Below are 27,455 nucleotides of genomic sequence, written 5' to 3' on the forward strand. Positions count from 1 at the left end.
GGATGGAGGACGAGTGCGCTCAAAGGTGACGGAAACAAGAAGCGGGAAAGCTGCAATCATCGGCTCTGAGGCGATAAAGCTCAAAACCTGGCGTTGGTCAGCGGGTGAGCTGCTGAAAGTTGTGGTGAGCTGCTGAAAGTTGTGGTGAGCTTCACTGTGCCAGCGTGAAGAGAGACAGCAAGTAGTGCACCGGGTGATTAGCAAACGCGCAGCAGTACTGGGGGGACATTCACACCGGGGACTGAGGAGCAGGGACCCTGTGTGGCCTGGGAGGCTGATGGAGGGAGAAGCCCCCAAATATCTTTGGGGGGAGGACACATACACACTCCCATTCTACAAATGGATTGTTAAAAAAAAAAACAATTTAATCTTATTTAACTTTTATTTAAAATACTTGAAACGGTATGACGAGTAAAGTAAGCAAAATAACATTTGTACATGTTTGAACTTTTCCCTTTTCATTTGGTTTAAAAAAATTAACTATTGAAGTGCAGCCCAATATCGACGGCGTCTCAAACCGAGCGTTCCTGGTGGTGGGTGTCAAAGGCTGGGAGGGGGGGAGGCGGGAGTAGCTGTGTGTGGTGCTGGGGAGGATCCATGGGCTGCACCTTTATTCTGCACTTACCCCTACAACTACCGGGACGTGTGGGACAGGCTGTGAGGTGCATCAGTGGCAGGGGAGAGAAACTAGTGCTGTGGTGTCACGATCTCCCAGCCACCAGACTGGCTCCGATGACCATTCCCACCAGCTGGGGTAGTTTGCAGAAACTCCAAGTCAATGAAGTAAGTTAGGTGAACGCAAGGGTGATGAGGGATGTGTGTGACCCAAGGGCTGGCCTGTGGAGATATGGAGATGGGTGATCAGTGATGGTCTGTCTACAACCCCAGCAGAGTGTGCTGGGTTAATGCCCCAGCACTCTCACACATTTCTTGGCTACATCCGGTTGGGGTTTGTTTGATGACGGCTCCATCTGTGTTGAAGCGAGGGAATGGCGTGTGGAGCAGGTGTGTGCGTGCGCTGCGGTGACTCCATGTGCATGAGGGTCCAGTGTGGCTGTGACCAGAAGTGTTATAATTCACAGGACCCTGGGGGTTCACAGGGAGGAGGGTCAGAGCCTCTGGCCCCACGTTCCCCAGAGGCCAGAGCTTAGATCAGAAGCTGGCTGTACGGGACGGAAATGCCAGAGGGTTGGTTCCTCCTTGGGCAAGGTTAACTAACTCCCCCCCAACCAACCAAGAGCCGGTTTAGGACACTGCAGATGTGGGCACTGAGTGAGGTGTGTAGGGGAGTGAGCCATGAGCCGTCAGTGTCTACCCCAGCCCGGTCTCCTGTGGTGAGTCAGGGACCACGGGCCTCCTGCCGTGAAGCAGTCGGTGCACGGAGGAGGCTGCTCCTGTGGCGGTACCTTCTCGGGAATGCTCTGCAGCTGGACAAGAGGGGAAATCGCTCGAGGAATGTTGAGTTAACGCTGCCCGTGCTAACCGCAGCATCTGTTACAAGAACACAAACAATTTACGGGCGACGTGGGTCCATAAATCCCACAGTCAAACTAAAACTGCGGTCAGAACATTTAAATAAAGGTAGGAAGGTGGACGTGTTTAACACAAGCAGTCAGTGGCTCCGAGGCAGGGAACATAACATCAGGGGTGTTGCCTTATTCTCTCAACGCAACACAAGTTTGTAAAACCAAAACAACTCTTACAAACTGAACGTTTCCTGGATTGTGATTCTTTTAAACAGCATTTTAACAACTACAGTGGCCACCCCTGTGAACAGCAGTGAGAGGAGGGGGGAAGAGTGTGTGTGGGGTCGGTGCAGCAGGGAGTTTAGCATCAGCTGTACTTTATACACTGTGAATATTTGTCCATTTGTTCAATGCATCCTCATGCAAAGCTCCAAGGCCCGATGAACCCAGTCCCCAGCGAGTCCTCACGCCAGCAGCAGCCTGCCTATGACAGAGTCAGTCTCTCGCTCTCTGGTCACCAAGTCAACCTCACGACAAGCAGCAATACTCTGACTCCAACTCTCCGTGCAATCACGAGTTAGCCTTCCCACACATACCTAATGTAGCTCAAGGAAGGAAATGACCGGCAGAGCAACCAGCTGTACAGGTGGGGTCATCCATTCCCTGCTGACTGCTCAGGGAACACCATCACTAGAGCAGTGCCCAAGCAATTTGAAAATCAGTTTAGGATTGTCACCATCCAGAACTAACATGCACGTCATAATTAAAGAGTAGTTCTGGGACGGACTATTTGATTTGAAAGTAAAACCAGACGTCAGCAACACGACTGGGCTGCTGAGGGCACCAGAGAATAGCTGCAGAGTTAGTCAGCTGTTGTTCACAGCTCCATACCAGCACACACACTTTACTTTGGACTTTAGAGATACAGGCATCTCGGCCCACCGAGTCCGTGCAGATCAGTATCACCCCGTACACTAGCACTATCCTACACAACAGTTAGGTCTCCAGCACAGGCTGTGTGTCCTGGAGTCAGTCGCCTGTTGCCGGGGGTACATCGAGCGGGCACCAGTGGCACCCACTATCCCCTTGAACACAGGGCACCCACCGCCTAACGGCACTGATCCGGGGCACATGGCCAAACCCACCGAGAGATGGCCACGAACACAGATTACTGTAGCTGATGCCGGCAAGAAAATCTCCCTTGGATGAAAATTAAACTAGAGTCTCAGCATAGTGGTACCAAGAGAAAAAAAATCCAAAAAAGAGACTTCAACCTTACCAACGCAACTGGTCCAAGTGTACTTCCGAACAAACTCAAACACTGATCACAGTATTCTGCATCGACCCTTCCCTGCCCACAAACAGCTCAGCTACTGCCTGTTCGCCCAGCTGTCGTGCGCATTTGTGGATGCCTGTACCCTGCATGTAGATCCACGGACAGAAACCTCCTTCTGGGTGGCTACAGGCCATGATGCAACCATACAAGCCCAGCCTGGCCAACGCTGGGAGATACTACACACTGTGGACCGCCCAACACTCCATAGCCCCATATAATAATTACAAATATCTCCTTTCTAGCAAAAAGTATAAAACAGAATTCCTCCAAAATAAAGCTACTGTATCTTTACATCAGTATCACAATAAATACAGTTCTGTATTTATATTGTATTGTCAAATCATTGCCACAACATTAGAGCCACCCTGCTGCGGATGGCAGAGCCACAGCCCGACTGACACCTGTGCAGAGACTCTGCAACCAGAGGCTGGGACCGGCGGCCGGGGATAAACTGTGTGATTCAACCTGTGGGTGACCAACGATGAACAGACACTGCCTACTGTTCACAGGGGGTGGAGCAGGGCAGGACACCCCCTGCCTCCCTCCTGCCCTTCCTCTGACGTGCACTTCATTGTACAGCAACCAAAACTCCTCGCATCATTGCAGGCTGAGAAAAGCTTGCTGCGTTGCACAAACTATTAGAACAGAATACAGAAAAACAAAGGTCTCTTTATAATGGTATACGAGTATATTACAATAATTTTTCTCTGCCTGGAGTCAAAGCCTTGCACGTGGCCGGCATGTGAAAAGTCTTCAGTTCTAGTCAGTCTAAAAAAACATCATTTTTGTTTTAAGTATTGAAAAACTTTTAATTATATAAACCTTCATCAGCGTTCCATTCTCTCTTCCAGGTTAAATTCTCTTCAGTGGAGGTCAGGTTAAGCCAGCAACGGGCAGAAAGATTACTGATACATCCGTCTCACACCAATGACATGATGAGTTCACCCCGTGGGTGCCGGAGTTTGTGACACGAGTCTCCAAAGCCAGCAGGGCTTCCAGCTGCTCAAATCTGCCACGCGTCAAAAAATAAAGTCGAAATCAAATCTGCCACTTGAGAAAGGCAACTGCCAGACTCCCTGTATCTGGGAGCCAACCCGATTATGCTAAATTATCCAGATATACACCAGGCGACACTCTCCCCAGGCCTCCGCAGTGAAACACCAGGGAAGGAAGGCCCTGCTGTCCGTGTAGTGCGTCTGCTCCTGCCTCTCTGCCCAGGCTCTAGTGCAGGTTGGCAGCCGCCATGGCAAAGGCTTCCTGGATCTCTCGCACTGTCAGAATCCGAGTCAGCATCTGCTCCATGTGCTCCTTGCTGATGGGCTGGGTGGAGTACCAGATGGGGCTGTTGGGAGCCACCACCGGCTCAGGCGTCAGGTAGAAGGTGTCGTTCCTTCCCTTCACACTCTGGGGACTGAACAACACCACTCACGTTAGTGCCAACGCCAGCTCTCGTCTGCACAGCTCTCCCGCCCGCACAGTGCTCCTACATCCTCAGTTCCAGGAAACCGTGTTGAACATGACAGTCACTGAGCTCAGGGCGTGGGAGGGACCAGCTCTGATGTTCTGCCAACATCTGTGGCAGGGAGACTGTGTGCCAACACCAGATTGGATCGGGGGAGGATTAGGTGTCCGTTAGGGGCTCGATGTCTCAGGGCCACCAAGGACAGGCCTTGGCAGCTACCTTGGTGCAAGCCAGAGAAGGAGAGAAGCCAGTTTCCAGATCACTATCTACAGGAGGATCTTTGCCACACAACCCTCATGTTAACCTCATTGATACGGTTATTATAACTGTTATAACTGCTACAGGAAAGATGCTATTAAGCTGGAAAGAGTGCAGAGGATATTGCCAGGATTCGAGGACCTGGAGTGTAGGGAGAGGTTGGGCAGACTAGAGGTTTATTCCTTGGAGCACAAGAGGCTGAGGGGTGATCATATAGAGGTGTATAAAATCATGAGGGGAATTGATAGGGTGAATGCACAGAGTATTTTTCCCAGGATAGAGGAATCAAGAACTAGGACCTTTGTTTAAGGTGAGAGGGGAAAGATTTAATAGGAACCCGAGGGGCAACTGTTTCCAGTTGGGTGTATAGAACAAACTGCCAGAGGAGGTAGTTTAGGCAGGTATTATAACTTAAGACATTTGGACAGGTACATGGATAGGAAAGGTTTAGAGGGATGTGGGCCAAACATCGGCAGATGGGACTAGTGTAGATGGGGCATGTTAGCTGGCATGGACGAGACCGGCCAAAGGGCCAGTGTCACAGTACTGTGTAACTATGGTGTCAAACCCTGGGGAATGCTGCACTGCACAAATAATTTGCACGGAGATGTGAACAATTCCAGCTAATTACAAAAGATTGAGCAAGTTGTGCCTTCGAGGCTTGAGAGAGTGGGCTGACACAGGCTAGAACCGACCAACTCATGAAACACTCAGCAGAAACCAAAATGACAACCTGTCACTGACATCCTCCACCTGGTCCCATCATTGCAGCCTCGACCCTTCAGGATGGTGAAAATAAGCTATGGACATTTTCATTCATTCTTCTAATAATTCTAGATAATTATTCTGCACTTTCACCTCCACATTTTTGTTACCTTCCCAGTTACCCTTTGACATTCAACCTTTCTTATTTGTACCCCAATTCTCTTCACCCCCTTCCACTGCACATTAGGCCAATTCTGATGAAAAGCCCCTTTCACACTTGATGTTATTTTCCAAAATTCCACTAAATCAAGACTATCAACACTAAAGCTAAACGCTGCGGAAGAAGTAATGAACAGACTCGATGATAGAAGTAGTGGTGACACAACTCATCTCTCACTTGCAGCAACATCCTCACCATTTGAAGAGGTAGAAGTCGTAGAGTTTGATGGGGCAGCGCAAAGGATTCTCCGGGTTTTCCGACTGCTCTGCATACATGTCATCTGTAACTGAAACAAGGGAAGATCTCAGGCTTCAGATCATCACTCTACCGTCACACCTGTACAGCCCACAAAACCAGCAAGAGGCCAGGTTGCCTCTCAAGCAAAGACCGCCGACACAGTTCCCAGGTGCCAGCAGATCCGCCCAGTGGCAGAGACAGAAGGGAGCGCTGGAGACAGAAGGGATGAGCTTGAGGTTTAGGTGCAGAGGCCGAGTGTAACAAGGGTGGTCCGGGGTAGTAGTTAGGAGAAGACACGAGTGACGGCACAAGCTGGAATCTGCAGGTAAAAGTAACTCGCTGATGGAACGCAGCATTTGTGGGGACGAAGGATGATCGACATTTGCAGGCGAGATCCTGCACTCGGTACTGATGTTTTTATATGACATGTTTAAGTCATGGTATGGGCTTTCCTTTTGTATTAAACCCGCCAGTGACAAGAAGGGTGGATAGGGTAGTGAGTGGATGGTTAAGCTCCTCCTGTGGGCGGTGGGAGATCAGGTAGAGATTGGGAGGCACTTGGGGCAGAACGGGCCAGGGGGCGGAGCAGATCCAATGGCAGCTCCTCTCTGACCACAGGCGTCAGCTGGGGCAGCAGCTGAACTCTGAGCGTATCAGAGGTTGCAGCAGTGGTCACACTGCAGGTTCAGCAAGAGGTGTGACTGCCAGGAGAGTGGTCTGTGAGGGCATAGCAGCAGCAGCCAGTGGCACTACACCTGGATGTGCTGTGCAGGTCAATGTCTAGACATGCAATAGTGATGCTCTGAATGTCAGGCAGGCAGTTCTGTGGTTGTAAACGAGACTTCCAGATGGTACCTCATCTCCCTAGTGCCAGGGTTTCATACACGGTTCAGAACCCTCTGAAACAGAAGGGTTAGCAGCCAGAGGTTGTGATCCATATTGGTGCAAGTATGTAGGTATCTAGAGAGACAAGGTCCTGTAAAATCGACCTGGGGAATAAGGCTGGAAACTGACAAACAAGGGCTGTAATCTCTGAATTACTCCCTGTGCCATGTGTCAGTGAGAATAGGAACAGGAAGATAGGTTGGCGGAATGAGGGGGTCAAGGAGTTGGTGCAGGAAGGAGGGCTTCTTTGGGATCTCTCCCAGGGCAGGGAGAGCTGTACAACGACAGAAGCACCTGAACTGGAGGGGCAACGTCTTGGAAAAGATGTGGAGAGGACCTTTCTCCAGAGTCTGTCTTGTGGCAAACACATTCAGAAATCTCTGGTGTGGAACAGACCAGAAACAAAGCAAAAACAAGAGTAGTGAACATACAATGGTTAATAGGTTATGTTTCAAATGTCCTTATCGAGTTCAATACTCATGACATTTAATGCTCAGCTTTTGTTGAGATTTCAGATAATCCATGGGAAGACTGGCTTGCCATTGTTACACAGGGTTGAAGTCTGTGCTGAACAACGTTACACACGGTTTGGAGTGGGAAGCCGCTGACCTTTCTGGCCGGTTTGATGCAGACCCAGTGCTTTCATGTAACGAATGCTTGTGCTTTTGTCCTTGGGATTCACCGGGTTCTTCTTTGTTTGTCGGACTACTTTAGTGAATGCCAGTTTCATGTGTTGCTCCACACTTTTCAATAGGAAGTACCTGAATGGAGAGAGCATGTCCAAGAGTTGTCAAACATAACATTAAAAAAATCTACAAGATCTGTATCCAAGCTTTAGCGTTTTCATCCCTGGGGAAAGATCTGCCTTATCTCAGTCTTGTATGGACAAACATTTTTAAGCGGTAACCTCCTGCTAGTTTGTGCCACATGAAGAAACATCCTCACCTGTCTTGACACCTGAAGGATCTTTGCCTTCATCAACACTAACCAGTATAGGCCCAGCCTGTCCAACCTTCATAAGTCATCCACTCTAGATGTTGAGCTAGTAAACCCTCTCGGTACTTCACTCACTATAGTTGCACAGAAGAGAAACAGTCCCTTCAGCCCACCAGCTCCATGCTGAAATAAGGAACCCATTACACTGCTCCAGAAGTGGCCTCACCTTCAGAACCCAAGCATCACCTCCCACCCTCCCTCCACATTCAATTTCTATCACCATGATAGTTGACCTGGTTACTTGCTGGACCTGGCCTTTGTGAACCTTGCTTTAGGACACGGTCCTTCTGCATTGCCTAGCTCTGCATCGCTCACTATTTAGATGACATGCGTGATTTCCCTGACAAAACGGAGCATACAGCACTGACTAGATCTCTGCCCACTCACTTACCTATTTCCCTCCTGTAGCCTCCTAGGTGCCTTTCACAACGCACCAACCTCCAAGATTGCAGCAACTGCACCTTCATCCAAGTCATTGCTAGAAATTGTAAAGGAACAGAGGCCCGATCCAGTGACAGGCTCCTCTTTACCAACCTAAACACATTTGTGCCTCCTCTGTATGTCCCATTAAGCACTGTCGCTGCTACACCAGCAGGATGCCACCGGCCGTGAACTATCACCTTCCACAAAAACCTTTGTCGCACCACTTTATCAAATGACTTGTGCAAATGAAAGTTCAGTGCCCCAGTTCCTCTTCAACAGCATGCTACTTCTTCAGAGAACTCCAGCACGATCCCACCTTCATGCAGATTACCTGGACCTTTTCACAGTGCCCTGCTATTAGGTCTTTAGAAATAACTTTAACATTTTCTGAAGAAGGGTCTCGACCCGAAACGTTGCCCATTTCCTTTGCTCCTTTGTTGCTGCCTCACCCGCTGAGCTTCTCCAGCATTTCTGTCTACCTACGATTTTTCAGCATCTGCAGTTCCTTCTTAAAAATTCTTTAACATTTTTTCTATGATGTTGAGCAAGATGCATGCATTATCCTGCCTCATCACCCACTCTTTGGTCAGACAACTGAAGTGTGATAAATTGTAAACTGAGAGCCGGGGGTGGACAGATTCACAACAATGTTTTATTCATTTTAAGCTTTCCATCTCATTCCTTTGTAAAATTAAGGTGCTACATTTTGCTATTTCCAATCGAATGAGTCTTCCCCATATCTACAGAATGTCGTAACTGAGTTACATTGACAAAGGTGAGAATTATTTTAGCTCATCACCCAAAAGAGGAGAGAGAGAAAATGGAAGCGAGGAGGGAAATGCATTTTTCTTTTAATTTGTTGGAGGGATTATCTCAGGATTACTTGTGAGATTTCTAATAACTGCTAAGACTGCTGCAGATATACACTTCATTCTCCTTCCCCCTTATAAAGGAAATAGTAACAGCAAACTAATATTCAGATGATATGATCAGAATAATAACAGGAAATAAGCTAAAATACCCAAAGTAAATGAAACATCCAACGGGAGACCCAATAGGAACCAGAAAGGCCACGATGCACATAGATTTACTGTGCCATCAGCAACTAATTGCACAAGAAGATCGTTCATAACCTACAAGTTTGTTGTATAACAAAAATGCTTGTGACAACTGTAATAAAGTAAGCAACCGTACATTAAGGAGGAGTTTGGGTTTAGGATTGTTGCTGGCACTCACTTGGTGTTGAAGAACATGAGCGTTGTAAGGAGGGTGGAAGGTGAGTGAGCTCCAAGCTGCTTGCATTCCCACAACATCTCCTCCGTGATGTGACTGGGGATCATGTAACCTATGAAACAACACATTGTTTTACTTCCCTCTGCATGCCTTGACAGTACCTAATGAATAAGTAGTCAACCCTAACTCCAATGCCACAGGCGGCTGTGAAGGCCAAGACAATAGATATCTTTAAGGCAGAGATTGACAGATCATGGAGAGTAGGCAGGAGAATGGGATTGAGAGGTAAAGATATACAAGCCATGATTGAATGGCTGAGTAGACTTGATTGGCCAAATTACCAAATTTTGCTTCTATAATTTATGAACATGATAATCCTAAGCCTACCCGTCTCTACAATCTAGAAAGATGAAAGATGTTCTCAATGAGGCAGACAAAATTCTTCTGGGGCTTAACAATGTAGTTGCAGAGCTGACATAACATGGATCATTTGTACCCAAGCTTACCCATGGCACAACAAGAACATTTCCAAGGTATAAATTGTATATTTTTGAATCTTGTGACCCAAGGTGGATTGAACAAAGTTCTAATTGGTGTAAAGGCAAGAGGTCCAGAGGCCTCAGTGTGCATGTACAGCGATTAAAATGCCCTGGATAAGTGTAAGACATTTACAGAGGTTAATAAATTGTTACTTGAAGAGCAGTGTACAGCAACTGAGATTGTGCTACAGCCAAACAAAATGCCAGTGGCTCCACACCTGGAGTATGGCTCTGGGACCACACCTGGAGTACCGCTCTGGGACCACCTGGAGTACCGCTCTGGCAGCACAGTATTAGACTGGCCCTAGGGAGTGCCACGCAGAATGACTGGAATGATTACACAGTAACAACACTGCCTCATTCTAAGGCCCAGAACCTGATCCCAACCCTGGCTGCTGGTTGTACAGTTTCATGCTCTCTCCGTGACTCAGTTTCTCTCCGGTGCTCGGGTTTCCTCTCATCCTCAAATATGTATCAGTAGGTTAACCTGTCTATACATTATCCTCAGTCAATGGCAAAAAGGATCAAAAGGGAGTTGAACATGTGAGAAAGAGCAAGTTGCAGGGAAAAGAGCAGAGGAATGGAACCAATTAGATCAATAGGGTTCGCGTTTTGGAAAATCATGGTCCAGATAGTTTCTCGGACCAAGCCCCTCATCCCACGGGACACAATGTGTTCTGCGGGGAAAACATCTACCACATGCAACAGTAACTGTGGCCGTGGCTGGCGCGGGCCTGAAACTCATCACTTACCCAGAGAGTTGATCAGAGGCTGCCAGTCCTTTAATACATCCTGCAGCCTCTCAGTGAACTTTGTATAGTAGATATCTGAAAATATATCATCTACTCGGCCATTTTCAAACAGATACTGAAAAAAAGTTCAAAAAGAAATTCCCAGTTTCATTGATTCTATAATGTCGATCCAGCATTTAATCTAAAGTCAAATGACTGCAGATGTTGGAAATCTGAAATAAAGTCAGAGGAAGTCCCTCTGCAAACTTAAAACGGGTTTGCCTTCTCTGTTTTATAATTCCTACGGATTACCGTTTCTCTCTTCATACCGAAGCTAATTAGACATCTTCTGTTTCTCCTTCAGATTTCCAGCATTGGAGTTTTTACTTACTTCAGTTGGTTGTGTCAAAACTGACTGCGCACACACGCACACACACACCCCCACACAGATAGGCAGAGACACAGGTTGAGACGCACATAGACACACACACACGGGCAGACACAGGCAGAATACACACATTGACAGAGACACACACTCACACACACCCAGAGACACCCAAGACAGGTGCAGAGACATACACACAGGCAGCGTCACATACATAGAGAGACACATACACCCACAGGGACAACCAAGACATGTGCAGAGACACATACACAGGCAGAGTAACACACAGAGACAGTCACACAAACACAAGCAGAGACACACATAAATACAGGCAGTCACACATACAGACAGACAGACAGAGATATGCACATACACACGCAGACAATGCAGGGATAGAGTTGTTTGGAAACTCTAGACTACTGGTTGGTACATTTAACTCAGTGATCAGCTGCTGTACCTTTTGAATGCAGAGACATACGTAGTAGAGCATATCTGGATTGTAGGCTTCCCCCTCGGGTGTGCGAGCCTCCTTCAGCATTAGACACAGTCCGTAGTTCAATTCTGCCACCGCTGATGAGAGGAGATTCTCCTGGAAGCGCAGCGGCTGACGGCCTTGCCAGAGAGAAGAGACAACATCACCGTGTGCTGTACAGCTCTGGCACCATCCCATTCACTTTGCAAGACTGACTGAACTAACTTGCCCCATTAGCAATGTTCAGACAAATTGTATCGAGGACAACATTACATTATTCCTCTCTTTGGAAATGAACATTTTCCAAAATCACCAACCAGTGGCACTGCCTTAAATAAAGTAGATGCCAACAGTGCTGTCACCTCCTGCAATGGAACGCGAAGAGGAATGTTTTGACAGAAATGTTGCCACTTCAAGCATCACCATATATCAAAAGCCCAAACTTCCGGCAGCTACAGTACAACATGCTCATTGTTACACTTATACCTGTAACTGTTCCTATTTAGTTCCTTTCAATCTCAATCGACTCTAATCCCAGTAACACAACCACTGAAGTAACAACAGTGCACTTGAAAGGCACTGCTAGGCTGGGCTTGTGTGCAAGATACAGTAACTGCAATTGTTAAACGGTAGAGTGATTTAAGACTGAGCCTGTGAACTCCCAAGCAAAGCCAAACACACCATGAAACGGGTGGAACAATAGGCAGAGGGTTCAAGGGAAGCAACTGTGATGTTTTCACCTCTTCAGAAAAAGGTCAAATTGCCCAGGGTTACTGACACACACACCTGGAGACTTTGGCAGCAAGCCACATCAGCTCTATTTGCCTGTTGTGCACAGTCAATATTAATTTAGTGCTTGTCTTTATTTCGGGAGCTTTATTTTTCCATTTGATGATTCCTTCCTTTGAAGAAATGCTTTTAAGATTGAACCCTGTTACAACTGCCCCTCTGGTATAACAGACTGAACTCTGGTACGCCACGTCCAATAACTTGTTGGTCTATGAACAAAGCCACACACCATCAACCAATGGTATGTACAATTACGTAGATAGCAGTCACTGATCCCAGAAAGTTGGGTCCCAAACAGAAGGCACAAGTGTAGAGTGGATACAAAACCAGATACAGTAGATTTACAAGTATATCTTTTTGGATACATGTCAAGTTATAGCTTTATAAACCTTTGGTTAGGCCGCACTTGGAGTATTATATGCAAAAAAAGAGCTGTGCAAACTCAGTGGGTTCGGAAACATCTGTGCAGGGAAACGGCAGAGGAAGGGTCCTGACCCGAAACATCACCAGTTCCCTCCACAGATGCTGCCTGACCCCTCGAGTTCCTCCAGCACTTTTGTTTTTTGCTCAAGATTATAGCATGTCCTTTGGAAGATTGTGAGCAGTTCTGGTCATCCCAGTACTGAAGGATGATGCAGAAGTTTACCAGGATACTCCCTGGATTACTGGGTATTAGCTGTAAGGAGAGGTTGGACAAACTTGGATCATTTCCTCTGGAATGTCAGAGGCTGAGGGGAGTATATAAAATGATGAGAGGCATAGATAGGGTAGACAGTCAGAACCTTTTCTCCAGGGTGGAAGTGTCAAATGTGAATATCAGACAATGGGAAAGCAAAATAGATTATTAACATTACTGATAGTGCACACATCAGTGGTCATCTGATGGCATACTCCTGGCCACATTGCTTTACCATGGCAAGGGAATTGTGGAGGTGTTCTTTTGCATCTCTGTGCAACCATGCACCTGAAGCAGGTAGGCATAATCTCTGATGTTGACCTACTAACACACAGCTAAGCCGACTGCACTGTGCAATGGTTCTGAGATCAAATTACTCAAATTTGCCCCTTCCCCAAATTTTGAAGATAATGAAATTCCATAACCCAAAATATGGGCATTTATGCCCAGACCAACATTTGCAACAGGTTATTTCAGCTGTAACAGCACTTACGGCCAATGGGGGCTGGCCTGTTCTCAGAGTCCTTGTCAAACTCGGCGTTCTTGGTCTCTGCCCAGCATTTCCAGACCCCAAGGCCTTCCTCTGGTTTCAGGGTGTTTGGCAAAAGCATCTCGGAAGCTGACATCGGCTGAGGCTCCATTTCGGTCACCTGCACTGCTTGGCCCTAGCGACCAACAAAAACATGCACAATTTTCATGACGATTACAATGCTCTGGCACAGTGAAAACCCACAGAAAACAGAGGCTCGCACTCAGATGCATCTGGCGCACTTCACATTCATTTATGCTGGAAACAGTAGAACATATCACGGCCTGTGGCCACACATCTTGGACAGCTTGTTTTGAAATTTATTGTTTTACGGTACAATTTTATCTCAGTTTCCATAAACATAATTTTGACGCAAACTTGGTCTGCAGAAGCATGATATACAAGAATTAACAGGCAGCTGATTTACAGTTAATGCATTGAATTAGTTTTGTGCCGATCTTGAGCTCTTCAGATGATGATTAAACTTCGTAGATAATAACCAAGTGAAGGTATGGTATAATATCAGAATGCATAAAACAAATGAGAAGTGTTAATAATGCTCTGCAAGGCCTGGTTTTTAATATAAATAATGTAAAAGGTCTCAATTACTGACAAGATTGAGTCAGAAATTGGTGTCCTGTTTAGCAACTCACTATAATCAATTTATCTGCTTATTTCCCTGAAGTCCTGCAATTTGATGTCATCCAACTCAAATTGCTCCCAAATAAAGGAGGTTGTAAGGCCATTTCTGAGGGTGATGAGAAAGTGGTTAAAGTACATGAACTATGGATACATAAATAGTGGCTTAGACTACACAGCAAGGTTGTGCTGAACTTAAACACTTGTTAGAAACATGGAAACACAGAAAATAAGGTTCAGGAGTAAGCCATTTGATTCTTCGAGCCAGCACCACCATTCAATATGATCCTGGCTGATCATCTAAAATCAGCACCCCATATCCCTTGACTCCTTTAGTCCTAAGAGAAAAAACTAACTCGTGAAAACGTCCAGTGAATTGGCCTCCACTGCCTTCTGTGGCAGAGAATTCCAGATTCACAACGCTCTGGGTGAAAAAAAAATGTCCTCATCTCAGTCCTAATTGGCCTACCCGTTATTCTGAAACTGTGAGCACTCTGGACTCCAACTTCGGGAAAATTTTTCCTGCATCTAGCCTGTCCAATCCCTTAAGAATTTTATATGTTTCTATAAGATACCCTCTCATCCTTGTAAATTCCAGTGAATGCAAGCCCAGTCGACCCATTCTTTCATCATATGTCAGTCCCGCCATCCCGGGAATTAACCTGGTGAACTAGTTAGGCCGTATCCAACTCTGACCACAATACTTCAGGAAAATATGAATATCCCAGAGATTTAGTGGAATTATCGCAGTGAGGGAATTTATGCAGTACAGAAACAGGCCCTTCAGCTGATCTCATCGGTACATACCGAGATGCCCCATCAAATCTAGTCCCAATTTTCCACATTTGGCCCATAATCCCTCCAAACCTCACCTTTCCATGAAGCTGTCCAAATATCTTTTAAATGTTGTTATTGTATCTGCCTCAACTGCATTTTCTGGCAGCTCGTCCATATACCTACCACTCTGTGTGGAAAAAGTTGCCCCTTAGTTTCCTATTAAATCTTTCACATCTCACAAACCTATGTCCTCTGGTTCTTGATTCCCCCTGGGTAAAAGACTGTGCGTTCACCCTATCTATTCCCCTCTTGATTTTATACACTATAAGATCACCTCTCAGCTTGCTGCGCTCCAAAGTGTAAAGTCCCAGCCTGCCCAACCTCTCACTGTAGCTCAGGCCTGTCAACATCCCTGTAAATCTCTCTGCCCTCTTTCAAGCCTGATGGCTTCTCGCCTATAGCAGGCTGACCAAAACTGAACATAATACTCCAAGTGTAACAACACCAATGCCTTGCACAACTGTAACATAATGTCACAACTTCCATATGCAATGCCCCAACTGATGAACATCAGTGTGTCAAAAGCCTCCACTGTCTACCCGTGATGCCACTATTAGGGAACTTTGTACTTGCACTACTAGGTACCTCTGCTCCACTACACTCCCCAGCCCCCTTTCACTGTGATGGTCCTGACCTGGTTAAATTTCCAAAAATGCACCACCTCCTGTTTATGCGAATTGTACGCAATCAGCTATTCCTGAGCCTACTTGTGTAGCTGATCAAGATTCTGCAGTATTTGTTGATAGCCTTCTTCACGGTCAGCTATTTTATACCACACATTTCAGAATCATCTGCAAACTTGCTAACCATCTCTTGTCCATTTGCATCCAAATAGTTTAAATAATCGAGCAACCAACACCGATCCATGTCACACCCCTAATCACAGGCCTCCAGTCTGAGAAACAACCCATCATCAGCCTCTGCTCCCCTCCTCTCCTCCCCTCCTCTGCCCCCCCCCCCCCAAACACATCTCCCATGCACAAATCAGTGTAATTTCTTTTGTCACGACTAATATCTCCTTTCACTGGTCAGGTGCATTATCAAATAGCATCTGATGATGGTGCATTACAAGTTCAAGTAGGTGCTGCTGATTGAAGCCCACACAGACCAGGATAGACGCTGTGACCACTCCGAGTGCATGCTCGACAGGATGCTACTGAATTACTACCACAGTTAGACGTTTCCCAGCAAACAGTCGGTCACCTCCTGCCTTACCTGTAGTTGTTGTTGCTGCTGCTGCTGCGGATCCCACAGCTGCACGGACTGGGCCTGTGCCTGGTACGAGCCTCCTACTGCCTGCACGGCCACTGGGATGTGGATGTTGCCATTCATGAACTGTGCTGGGAAGATGGTGTTGGCCAGCGTGTGAACCACCTCCTCGTGAGAGTTCTTCATTACAGACGTTACCATTTTATCTTTGTCCTCCTCCAGCTTCACGGCTGCCACAGCGCTGGGCGAGCTGCTGACGTGGACCACATTGTAGGCCTCCTGAGGGATGGCGACGTGCGTGGCTGTTTGCTGCTGCATGTCTGTACGAGGCTGCGTGGAGTACACGGGGATGGCCCAGGTCTCCCCACTGGGGCTTGTGATTGTACCAGCTGTGGTGGTATACAGGTGGGCGCTGTCCACTGTCAGGAGGTCGGGCCTCAGGGACACGTACCCTTGCTGCTGCCCCTGTGGAATGGCCAGCACGGTGGCCACAGGCTGCCCGGTGATAGTGTACGAAACAGTGATTGGCATGTCCACCTTGCGCTTCTTGACGGGCTGGAGGACGTTCGAAGTACTGGAGCGCCGGTCCCCCTCACGAGGGGAGCCCTGAGGCTGAGATGGAGAGAGGGTGCCCACGGTCTGGATCTGGATCTGCTGCGTCTGGCCGGAGATGAGCTGGGCCTGGATCTGCTGGTGCTGGATGTGTTCGTCAGAGATCTCCGACGCCTGGATCTGCTGCGAGGGCTGAATGTGCTGCACCGAGATCTGAGCCGCTTGCAGCTGCTGAGCCGTGCTGGGACTGTGCATGCTCTGCATCTGCTGAGAGGACTGCTGTTGCTGCGGCTGCACCTGCACCTGAATCTGGTCGGGCGATGGGTGGAGCTGGGGAGACATCTGCGTCGACATGTTCTGCGGAGATTGCTGCACCTGAACCTGCACCTGCAGAGAGCAGAGAAACACGGCCCGTTCACAGACAGAGCACTGACCTTCCTTCAGCTACACAACCATATCCATGTCTGTTTACAACAGCTCGGGCAAGAGTGGAGAGCGATTGTATGGGTCGGGACAAACGCAAACATTTAAACACCGAGTTTGACAATGTTGTAATTTCAAAAGGTTTTGCTTAATGATTACTTCTTTTGGACCACTCTCCCACTTTCAATACAGAATTGATTTGTGTGAATAAATGGCATTGCCCGAGAGATGACAATGAGGTTCAATATAATCATAGCCAGTCCAATGCACACAGCCAAGCTCTGTGAAAAAGTTGCCCCTCGGGATCCTGTTAAATCTTTCCCCTCTCACCTTAAACCTCAGCCCTATGGTTCTTGAATCCCCTACCATGGGAAAAATACTCTGTGCATTCACCCTATTCATCCTCTTCATGATTTAATACTCATCTATAAGATCACCGCTCATCCTCCTGTGCTCCAAGGAATAAAATCCTAGCCTGTCCAACCTCTCCCTATAGCTCAGGCACTCAAGTCCTGGCAACATCCTCATTAAACGTCCCTACACTTTCCAGCACAATGGCATACTTCCTATAGCAGGGTGATCAAAACAGCACAATACTCCAAGTGCAGCCTCACCAATGTCTTGAATATTTTTGCCAGTTGCATAAACACTGGTTAAGCAAGGATTTACTGCATTCCTTTCATTCCCAAACTACTGCCACAAGACTTCAATCTGTTGGCACAGATTTACTGCACTGACAGCTTTCGCTGTCAGAGGCAAGGCAATGTCCAGTTTAATGTGTGTAGTTCTGGTCACCCCATTACAGGAAGGATGTGAAGACTTGAGAGGGTGCAGAAGAGCTTCACCAAGTTGCTGCTGGATTAGAGGGTATTAGCAATCAGGAGAGGTTGGACAAATGGGTTGTTTTCCCTGGAGTTTCAGAGGTTGGAGGGAGACCTGATAGATGTATATAAAATTATGAGAGGTATCGAAAGGGTAGACAGAACCTTTTTCCCCATGATGGAAGTGTTCTATGTTCTAACTGCAAGTGGAAGCCACAGCAATAATGCCCCGTTCAACCAATTCGCAGGGAAGGCAACTCAAGCAAAATTGTAACCATATTTTCACTAAACATGAATCGGGCTCCATGGTAATTTATGCGGATATTTCCAGGTGAGGAGAGAGAATCACTGTTCAGAGAAGGGCCTGGCTAGACTTGAGGTGCCTGGAAAAAGGGCCTGGAAAGGAAATTATATACAAAATTATGATGGCCGAAGAATGAATGAACAGAAAGGGTCGATGTTCCTTGTTAGACAGATTGGGGGCACAGATTGGAGAAAGGATTATACGGGAGAGTGGAGAACCATTATATCACTCAATGAGCAGTGGAGACTGAATGGGTGATGAAAACAGAAACTAAGAAGATGGTTAAAAAGTCCCCAGTGACCACGTGAACGGCCCTATGTGCAGGGCTATGGTCTAAGGAATAGAGTTAACCCAAATTCCACTGACTGGCATGTACATACTGGGCTGAATGGCCTTCTTCCATGTCAGCAGTTTCTATAACTTGAATACATGTCATAGACAAGGACACTGCAGTCTTTACGACTAACAACGTCACTAAAACATATCAGCAGCACATCTTACTCTGACTATTGATCTGAAGGAATCATCTCATTGCTCTCATTGATATTTAAACCTTTTTTTCAGTTGCAACTTCGCAATAACAATGAATATAATTCCCCAAATATTCCTCTTTATCGGTGATTGTAGAACTAGAACCATTGCCCGTGGCCCATTGTGCAAGCCGTGGACCAGAGCCAGCAGCTAATGAGTTTAACAGCCAGTGTCCATGGACAATGAGATGGAGGTTGGTCGCTGGGATTTGAAGCATTCTAATGTGGACAGCTGTCACTAGTTGCAATAATTCCTCCCTTTCCAATCCCAAGGAAGAAAAACTTTCACTCTCGTCTGTCACTAACATGTGAAAAGATCAGGCATGAACTATTGAAACCCCGCTGCCAATAAATGATTGGTGTATCATTCATTATTCCTGGCTGGAAAGGCGTGCTGAGGTAGCAGGCAGTATGGTTAAGAGGCAGAAATACAAACTGTCAGGATGCGGCAAGGAGGGGGGGGGGGGCTCAACAGGATGTATGCTGTGGTCACAAAACGGCCCATGAACCCACTGCTGACAATAAAGAGAAAGGAAGCATTATAAGTGATGTAGATGGAAATATTAAACTGTAAATTAAGATTACGAGAATGGGCAAAAGTAAAGTAATTGGATCACCTAATAGAGAATAATTCCAAAAACTGGATGGAACTGAGAACTTACCAAATGGAGAGAAGCTAAGTGTGTGGACACCATCCGTTGAATGGTGGGGTGGGTGTAGGTTCATGTACATCGTGGAGAGTTACACAATGTAATGGAGACGACTAAAATGTGAATCAGAGAACTGGTGTACAAGTGTACAAGTGATGTCAGCTAGAACCCTGCCTCCTCTACCAACCTCCACATCTGTAGCAAGGACCATGTTCATGGGAGACTTGCAGTTGGACACCCCAACCGTATCTGCAGATGCCACCTGACTTGCTCTGATCTTCCAGCTATTTCTATCCTTGCATCTCCAAACAATGTTCTCCTGCCCAAACCCTTTGCTTTTCTCCAATATTTTCCTTCCACCTTTTTCCACACCCAACCCTCCCCCATTAATATCCAGAGCAGCTCCAAGGCTCTCATCCCACTTCCTGATTAGATTCACATTAAAATAGACACAAAGTGCTGGAGTAACTCAACGGGCCAGGCAGTATCTCTGGAGAACATGGATAGGTGATGTTTTGGGTCGGGACCCTTCTTGAGACTCAGTTATGCCTATTTTTAAAAAGTTCTCCTCTCTATGAAGTGAGTTCTGTGAGACCCTCCGTCACTACTCCCCTCAGTGACCCAATCGGAAGATGTCCTGACCACAAAATGTAACCTATACATGTTCTGTGGAGATGCTGCCTGACTCGTTGACTTACTCCAGCACATCGTGTTTTTTTTGTAAACCAGCATCAACAGTTCCCTGTTTCTTCAGACTCACACTAAACTGTGTCCACTCTACATGACCACTGCTCATTTCCCTCCAATAGTAATCCCTCTCACTAAGTCCAAATTCCACTTTCTCCATGAAGCAGCTTTGAAAATATTCTCTCCTCACAAACCTACATTGGGATTTTTGGGGAACTACATGTTTGAATTGCTCTCTGATTAATTCAATACAAGGCATGGAAAAGGAAAGCCTAAGTAGTGTCACTGGAGCATTCCTTTGGTCGTGACTTCCGCAATCTTCTACTCTGACATTTTTAACTGACTTGGAAATAAAGTTGGAGGAGATTGTTGAAGCCATACCTGGATCTGCTGAGCCTGCTGCTGAATCTGGTGCTCCTGCTGCTGCTGGACAGTGGATGTGACGGGACAGGCGAGCTCCAGCAAGGAACCTGCCACCTCGGTGCTGTCCGTGTAGATGCAGTTGCCGCCCTGCTGGTACACTGTCATGGTGGTCTGCTGGAACTCCTGCAAAGCCTCCGGTCCCTTTGCAGCCAATGACTCCAAGAACTCCTTCATTCTGTGTTGGGGGATAGTGCGTGCTTTCAACCGAATGTACTCCTCAAATGACATAGCGTTATCCAATGAGTTATTCATGGTTACAGTTACCTGTATTCCTAAACAAAGGTTTAGCAAAAATTAAGAAATAAAAAATAAATGTGCTATTATCTATCAATTCCACCTTATTCAACCCGCATCCGGTCAAGGAGATCAAGATGCTTCCAGGACCCCAGGGGAGTCAGTCTAGTCCGTCAGTCAGACAGGATTTGGGATGTGCAAAGATTAAGGGGAAAGGGGGAGGGGAGTCAGTCTACCCCACGACAGAGGTGGGAGGAGCTGTGCAGCTCTAGGTGTCTTAAAACATATGAAGATAAATAAATCTCTGTGGCCTGATCAGATATATCCGAGGACACTGCATAAAGTAGAGGAGAAATTGCAGAAGCCCTGGCTGCGATATGTGAATCAGAGTTAGTCATGGGCGAGGTGTGGATGACCAGAAGGGTAGCTAATGTTGTGCCTCTATTTAAGAAGGACTGCAAAGAAACACCTGTGAACCATAGACCAATATGCCCAACAACTATGGTAGGTAGGTTACTGGAGAGGATTCTGAGGGATAAAATATGTATGAATTTGAACAGGGGCTGATTCGGAATAGTCAGCATGGTTTTATGTGTGGGAGATAGTGTCTCACGAATGTGATTACGTTTTTTGAGGAAGTAACCAAGAGGATGGAAAAGCGCATGCATTATATGGACTTGAGTGAGCCTTTAACCGGCTGCTCTGGAAGGTTCGATTGCATGGGATCCAGGAAGAATTGGAGACAGGTGTCAGGGGTTATGGGGAGAAGGCAGGAGAATGCGGTTAAGAGGGAAAGATAGATCAGCCGTAATTGAATGGCAGAGTAGACTTTATAGGCCAAATGGCCTAATTCTGCTCCTATCACGTGAACTTACATAATTGACTTGGGTGGAAGCAGAGGGTGATGGTGGAAGGATGTTATTTTTTGGACTAGAGGCCTGTAAAGAGTGGTGTGCCTCAGGGATCGATGCTTGGCTTTTTGTTTGTCATCTATATCAACTATTTGGATACAAATGTACAAGGTATGATTAATAAGTTTGTTGATGATACAAAACTAGGTGTTATCATAGTTAACCTTTATTGAACTGCAGCAAGTAAGCATTTAATTGTACCATTGTCGGTACATATAACATTTAAATACTCTTGACACAGTGAAGATGGTTATAAAGAATTTTAGTGGGATCTTGATCAAGTGTTCTGAGGAATAGCAAATTAATTCAGATAAGTGGTTACATTTTGAGAAGTCAAACTAGGGCAAGATCGTCACAGTGAACAATAGGGCTGTGTGAAGTGTTGTCAAACAAAGGGATCTCGGAGTGAAGGTAGATAGTTCCCTGAAAGAGGTGTCAGAGGTAAATAGGGTGTTGAAGAAGGCTTTAGGCACGCTGGCCATCAATTGGGCAGAGTGTAAACATTGGGATGTTATGTTGCAGACATGACGTTGGCAAGGCCACACTTGGGAGGATTGTGTTAGGTTTGATCATCTTGGAGCAAGTTCAATTTTGAAAGGATTGAATTGAATTGAATACTTTATTGTTACATGTGACAAGTCAGTGAATTTCTTTGGGCGCATACCCAACGTATGCAAATAGTCACCACGTAAAGGGTCACAATGAGAAACAGAACTGGCCTAGGAAGGAACTGGTCGAGGAAAACTGGCAAACAAAACTGTAATTGAACGCTGGTAAACCTTTAAACTGGCGTCATCCTTTTCCAGTTCCCCATTGTTTCAATTCCCCCAACTTTCTAAAAATTACGTACTCATTAAATTCCCCTGATGATCTACACACCACAACACACAGGGATAGAAAACTCCAGGGATTTACAACTCTGCAAGAAGAGTGGTGAGTCTGTAGAATTCTCTGCCACAGAGGGCAGTGGAGGCAGGTTCTCTGGATGCTTTCAAGAGAGAGCTAGACAGGGCTCTTAAAAATAGCGGAGCCAGTGGATATGGGGAGAAGGCAGGAATGGGGTACTGATAGGGGATGATCAGCCATGATCACATTGAGGGGCGGTGCTGGCTCGAAGGGCCGAATGGCCTACTCCTGCACCTATTGCTATAAGAAGTTCCTGACTTCCCCACTTTAAATGATTGCCTCTCATTTTATAATTGTCACATCATAAGACCATAAGACATAGGAGCAAAATTAAGCCATTCAGCCTACTGAGTCTGCTCCGCCATTCAATCATGGCTGATCTATATTCCCCTCTTAACCCCATTCTCCTGCCTTCTCCTCGTAACCTATGACACCCTTACTAATCAAGAGCCCATCAGTCTCCACTTTAAAAATACCCAATGACTTGGCCTCCACAGCCGTCTGTGGCAATAAATCCCACGGATTCACCATCCTCTGACTAAAGAAATTCCTCCTCATCTCCTTTCTAAAGGTACATCCTTTTATTCTGAGGTTGTGTCCCTTGATCCTAGACTCTCCCACTAGTGGAAACATCCTCTCCATATTCACTCTAACCTTTCATTATTTGGAAGGTTTTCATGGGATCCCTCCCTCATCCTTCAAAACTCTAGCGAGTAAAGAACAAGTGCCAACAAACACCCTCATACTTTAACCCACTCAGCCCCAAAAACATTCTCGTAAATCTCGTCTGGACCCTCTCCAACGCCTGTACAGCCTTCTTCAGATATGGGGCCCAAAACTGCTCACTCCATGCTAACCAACTCATCCATGCTAACCAAGATGCCCATTTATGCTAATCCCATTCTAATGGATTTTAAATGTTCTAATTGTACCTACCTATACCAGCCCCTCTGGCAGCTCGTTCCATAAACATACCACTGTTGGCATGAAAATCGCCCCTTCAGATTCCCTTTAAATCTCTCACCTTACACTATGGCCTCTGATTAGAATCCTATACCCATGGGGAAAAAGACCATCTCAACCCTATCTATGTCTCTTAGAACTTTATAAACCTCCACAAGGTGGGCTGAACAGCCTTTTCTGTGCTGTACTGTTCCAAGTTCACCCTCAGTCTGCTTTGCTCGAGGGAAAACAGTACCGCCTATCCAGACTCTCCTTATAACCCAACCCTTCCAGTCCAGGGAACTTCCCCATGCATCTTTCCTGCACCTTCTTGGCGGAGTCACAGCCTTCCAGTTGGTTATGCTGCAGTTAGTGTTAGGTCACAACCAGAAATGCACCTAACACTAACTGCAGCCTAGCCAACAATTTGTATAACTCCTAGTATACTACAACGACTGGCACAGATTCCATGGCCGAATGGCCTTGTTCTGTGCAGTCATAATTCCATCATTCTAACCGCCTACAATCAAATCAGTCCCTCTCCTCTATAGAACCACTTTAGTGGTTTATATCTGCTCTAGTTTGCTGATCCTGCACATAATTAATGATTCCAATAATTGCGTTGTTTCTCTGCTAACATCAGAGATATAGGCCGTCATTTAAAAAATGTTGATTTCCTTCTTAAAAGCTTACAATAAGAGTGCTTATCTACTGAAATCTAACAGAAAGGATGCAAGAATGTATGAGTGCTCTCCAGGACAGGAACTGCCAGCCTATGGGATACTGTGCATGGATCAGGCTATCGACTGTCGAATACACTGAGGACCAACAGGAAACAGTTCACCTTTATCTGCCTCTTGTTGAGCTATGTTCCAGGGTGAACATTTTGTCTCCCACCATTCTGGTCACTAAACTGACTCTACATCATCAAATGACAACATCCACATTGAACTGTAAAATATATGTGGCTGCTCTGTTTGGTATGACTGAGTGATGCTGACCATTCTACCCTGAAGGTGTGAACTGTGATGATGTGGGCAAAGCCAACATTGCTACCCAGCTCCAACCTCTGCCTTTTAGCTACTTGAACAAGAGGAAAAGATGCCCCTGACACTGTGCGGAATTTTGCACTCATTTTTACTGACCGTGATGGAGCAGTGATGTTTCCAAATCAGAACAGAGGATTAATTGCAGGTGGTGGTGCTTCTATACACCCAATTCCTGTTCTGTGGTTGAGATAACTGGCCTCTGACAAGTATTTGGCATTTGACATTTTTAAATTTCGTTGTATATGGTTCATGTTACAATGACAATAAAGAAACTATTCTATTCTAGAAACTATTCTATTCTATTCTATTTTCCTTAATGCTTTACCCTTTATTTAATTTCATCAGGTCACGCAATCAAATACTGACGATAGAGGACACTCCATTTCACCTCACCTTTGGGATTCAGCTGAGTGCAGGCTAATACCACAGCCTCTGCACAATCTTGGTTGTGCAAACTGAACTGAGGGGAACATTGGTAGAAACTCATCATGAGGATATCAAAGCTAAACATAGCCCTTTAGGGAGAAAGGGTACGGATCACTGAATAGTAAGAATCTTCAAGGTCTTGAATGCACAGTATTTTCCATATGAGTTAGTGCTTCGACAGACTGATTTGATGAGTTGTTCAAATCTGAGGCTAACTTTAATAAAACAAATCAACACACAATGGCTGCCATACTCCAGCACCTTGCTGAACACCTTTCTACAGCAATTGTAAACTGCATGGTTCCAATATGGTGCCAACCCTGGGATCGTTGAGAGGATCAACAGCTGGATGGGGATCTCCCCACCAAGATTATGTTTGACCAACTGACCAAGCCAACATGTATAGTGGTCACAACTAACCTGGCAACCCAAGCATAGGCTTCCCAACTTCCCCTCGCATTCCTGTCCATGTAACTCTCTCTAACCCCCATCACACATTCAAATTACTGAGTTAAATGAAGGGAACGGATCTAGATTCCCAGCACTAAGTGCATGAAAATAAACATTTTAGCCAAGGTCTGTAGCAAAATATAACATGAATTTAGCACGCATGCAGATTTCCAGCGGCTCAACATATTACAATTTAAAATCTGTTCTTCCGAGTGCATGACATGTATGCCAGTTCTGTATATATAAATGGGGAGTCTAATAAGATGGCTTGTACAATGATTCTAGAGTCACACAGCACAGAAAGAGGCCCTTCGGCCCAACGCCTCATCTAAACTAGCCACATTTGCCCAGGTTTGGCCCATATCCCTCTAACTCTTTCCTATCCATGTAGGCCCCTCTATCCCATTCCTATCCATGTACCTGTCCAATTGTCTTTTACTTGCTGTTATAGTACCTGCCTCAACTACCTCCTCTGGCAGCTCATTCCATATACCCACCAATGTTTGTGTCATCTGCAAATTTACTCATCTATATTTTCATCCAATTGAGTCACAAGCCATGGAGAAGAGGGCAAGGTATAGGAACGGGGGGGGGGGGGGGGGGGGGGGGGGGGGGTGGCAATTATACAGCTGGAAGGGACATGGGCTGTAAGGTGTAGGGAGGGGAACAGGAGACACCGATAGGAAAATCTAAATATATCTGCAGTTACTCACGACCTGAAAGAAAAACAGAAAACAGTGGAAACGGTCAGCAACTCAGGCAGCATCTGTGGACAGGGAGAGAGAGTTAATGCCTCAAGCTGGAGAACCTTCCAATTTTGAAAGAGAAGGACAAATAATTCCCAGTCCTGACACTAGCTTTCAACGTGCACAAAGTGTGCTGGGGAAAGAGGGTCACTAGGGGAGGGTGGAGAGTGGGTCGTTGGGTATGGAGTTGGGGGTCAACAGGGTCATTGAGTGGGTGTCAAGTTGGGGCTATAGAGGGCGGGGAAGAGGGGGTCAATGTGAGGGGCGGGGAAAGAGGGGCGAGAGAGTTAAGGGGGGCGGGGAAAGAGGGGGCGATAGGGTTAACGGGGAGAGAGGGGAGGGGGTTAATGGGAGGTAAAGCGGATGCAAAGAGAGGAGCAAAGAAGGGGGAAAGCAGGAAGGGTTGAATGTCGGCCGGCTCCGCCCCTCTGAGGGCCGCCCCGGGCTTTAGGCCCGGCGTCTCTCCCCGAACTCTGCGTTGATAAGGCCCCCGGGCCCGGTTGGACGAGACGCCACCACTCACCCAGGCCGCGGCCTAGCGCTGGGCCGCCGCTCCTCGGGCTCGCTGCCTCCCACCCGCCGGTCGGTCGGCGTCGCGGCGCCAGGAGCGCGCACGCAGCCGGGGTCCAGGCCTGGCGGGTGCGAGCCCGCAGCGACCCCGGGAGCCGGACGTGCGCGCCCGGGAGCGGCCTCCTCCCCCGAGGCCCCGCTCCCTCCGTGCCAAAGATTCTGTAGCGGAGCTATTGGATCTTTGGTCCGAGCCGGGCCTCGGCATCCACGGCCTGGGCACAGCCCGAGGCTCAGGGCTCGACCGCGCCGCCCTCCGGCACCGCCCGCCTCGGTCGGGTCGGGTCCGGTCCGCCCGGCATGGATTAGACCGGCGCGCCCGAGCTAGCGCTCACCTGGGGCCGCCGTCGCGCTGCTGCTGCCCGCCGGGCCTCCCGCTCCCGCCGCCACCGCCCGGACCTTATTGTGTTGCGCCGCTCTAATCCTCACACGGCGCCATCTTGCCGCCGCCAATCAGCGCAGCCCGCCCCGCAACTCTCGCGAGACTCTGCCCGCTCGCCTGCCTGCTTAAAGGGGCCGCGCCCGCCCCCTGCAGCCCGCTCGGCCCCTCCGCCCCCTGCTGCCCGCCCGCCCCCTGCAGCCCGCTCGGCCCCTCCGCCCCCTGCTGCCCGCTCGGCCCCTCCGCCCCCTGCAGCCCGCTCGGCCCCTCCGCCCCCTGCAGCCCGCTCGGCCCCTCCGCCCCCTGCTGCCCGCTCTGCCCCCTGCAGCCCGCTCGGCCCCTCCGCCCCCTGCAGCCCGCTCGGCCCCTCCGCCCCCTGCTGCCCGCTCGGCCCCTCCGCCCCCTGCAGCCCGCTCGGCCCCTCCACC

General features: G+C 47.4%; 1 protein-coding gene across 4 annotated transcripts; it reads right to left on the minus strand.

The window, feature by feature from the left end:
- Positions 1–368: 368 nt before the first annotated feature.
- On the minus strand, positions 369–27,136 carry qrich1 (glutamine rich 1). 4 transcript variants are annotated; one of them, XM_033036921.1, is made up of 10 exons: positions 26,984–27,136; positions 20,376–20,689; positions 16,034–16,966; positions 13,307–13,478; positions 11,334–11,488; positions 10,513–10,627; positions 9,225–9,333; positions 7,179–7,330; positions 5,643–5,733; positions 3,452–4,213 (listed from the first exon to the last, which is right to left on the minus strand). In XM_033036921.1, the coding sequence occupies exons 2-10, from the start codon at positions 20,667–20,669 to the stop codon at positions 4,024–4,026; spliced, it is 2,211 nt and encodes a 736-aa protein (XP_032892812.1). In that variant the 5' UTR covers positions 20,670–20,689; positions 26,984–27,136; the 3' UTR covers positions 3,452–4,023. The 4 variants fall into 4 exon arrangements, with proteins under 4 accessions (XP_032892811.1, XP_032892812.1, XP_032892814.1 ...); XM_033036923.1 differs by having other exon boundaries at positions 4,024–4,213; positions 20,376–20,592; positions 26,984–27,125; XM_033036922.1 differs by lacking the exon at positions 26,984–27,136 and adding an exon at positions 26,605–26,656 and having other exon boundaries at positions 4,024–4,213.
- Between the last annotated feature and the right edge of the window lie 319 nt (positions 27,137–27,455).

This window comes from Amblyraja radiata, chromosome 18 (genome assembly GCF_010909765.2).
Source record: "Amblyraja radiata isolate CabotCenter1 chromosome 18, sAmbRad1.1.pri, whole genome shotgun sequence".
NCBI lineage: Eukaryota > Metazoa > Chordata > Chondrichthyes > Rajiformes > Rajidae > Amblyraja > Amblyraja radiata.

Bases quoted from the DNA above. Each gene is read 5' to 3' on its own strand.
- qrich1 (XM_033036921.1), bottom strand. From the start codon at position 20,669: ATGAATAACTCATTGGATAACGCTATGTCATTTGAGGAGTACATTCGG. The intron at 13,479-16,033 runs GTAAGGCAGGAG...GTTGGTCGCTAG, and splicing joins AGCAGCAACAACAACTACAG to GGCCAAGCAGTGCAGGTGAC. The intron at 4,214-5,642 runs GTGAGGATGTTG...GGTGTTGTTCAG, and splicing joins GACTTCTACCTCTTCAAATG to TCCCCAGAGTGTGAAGGGAA.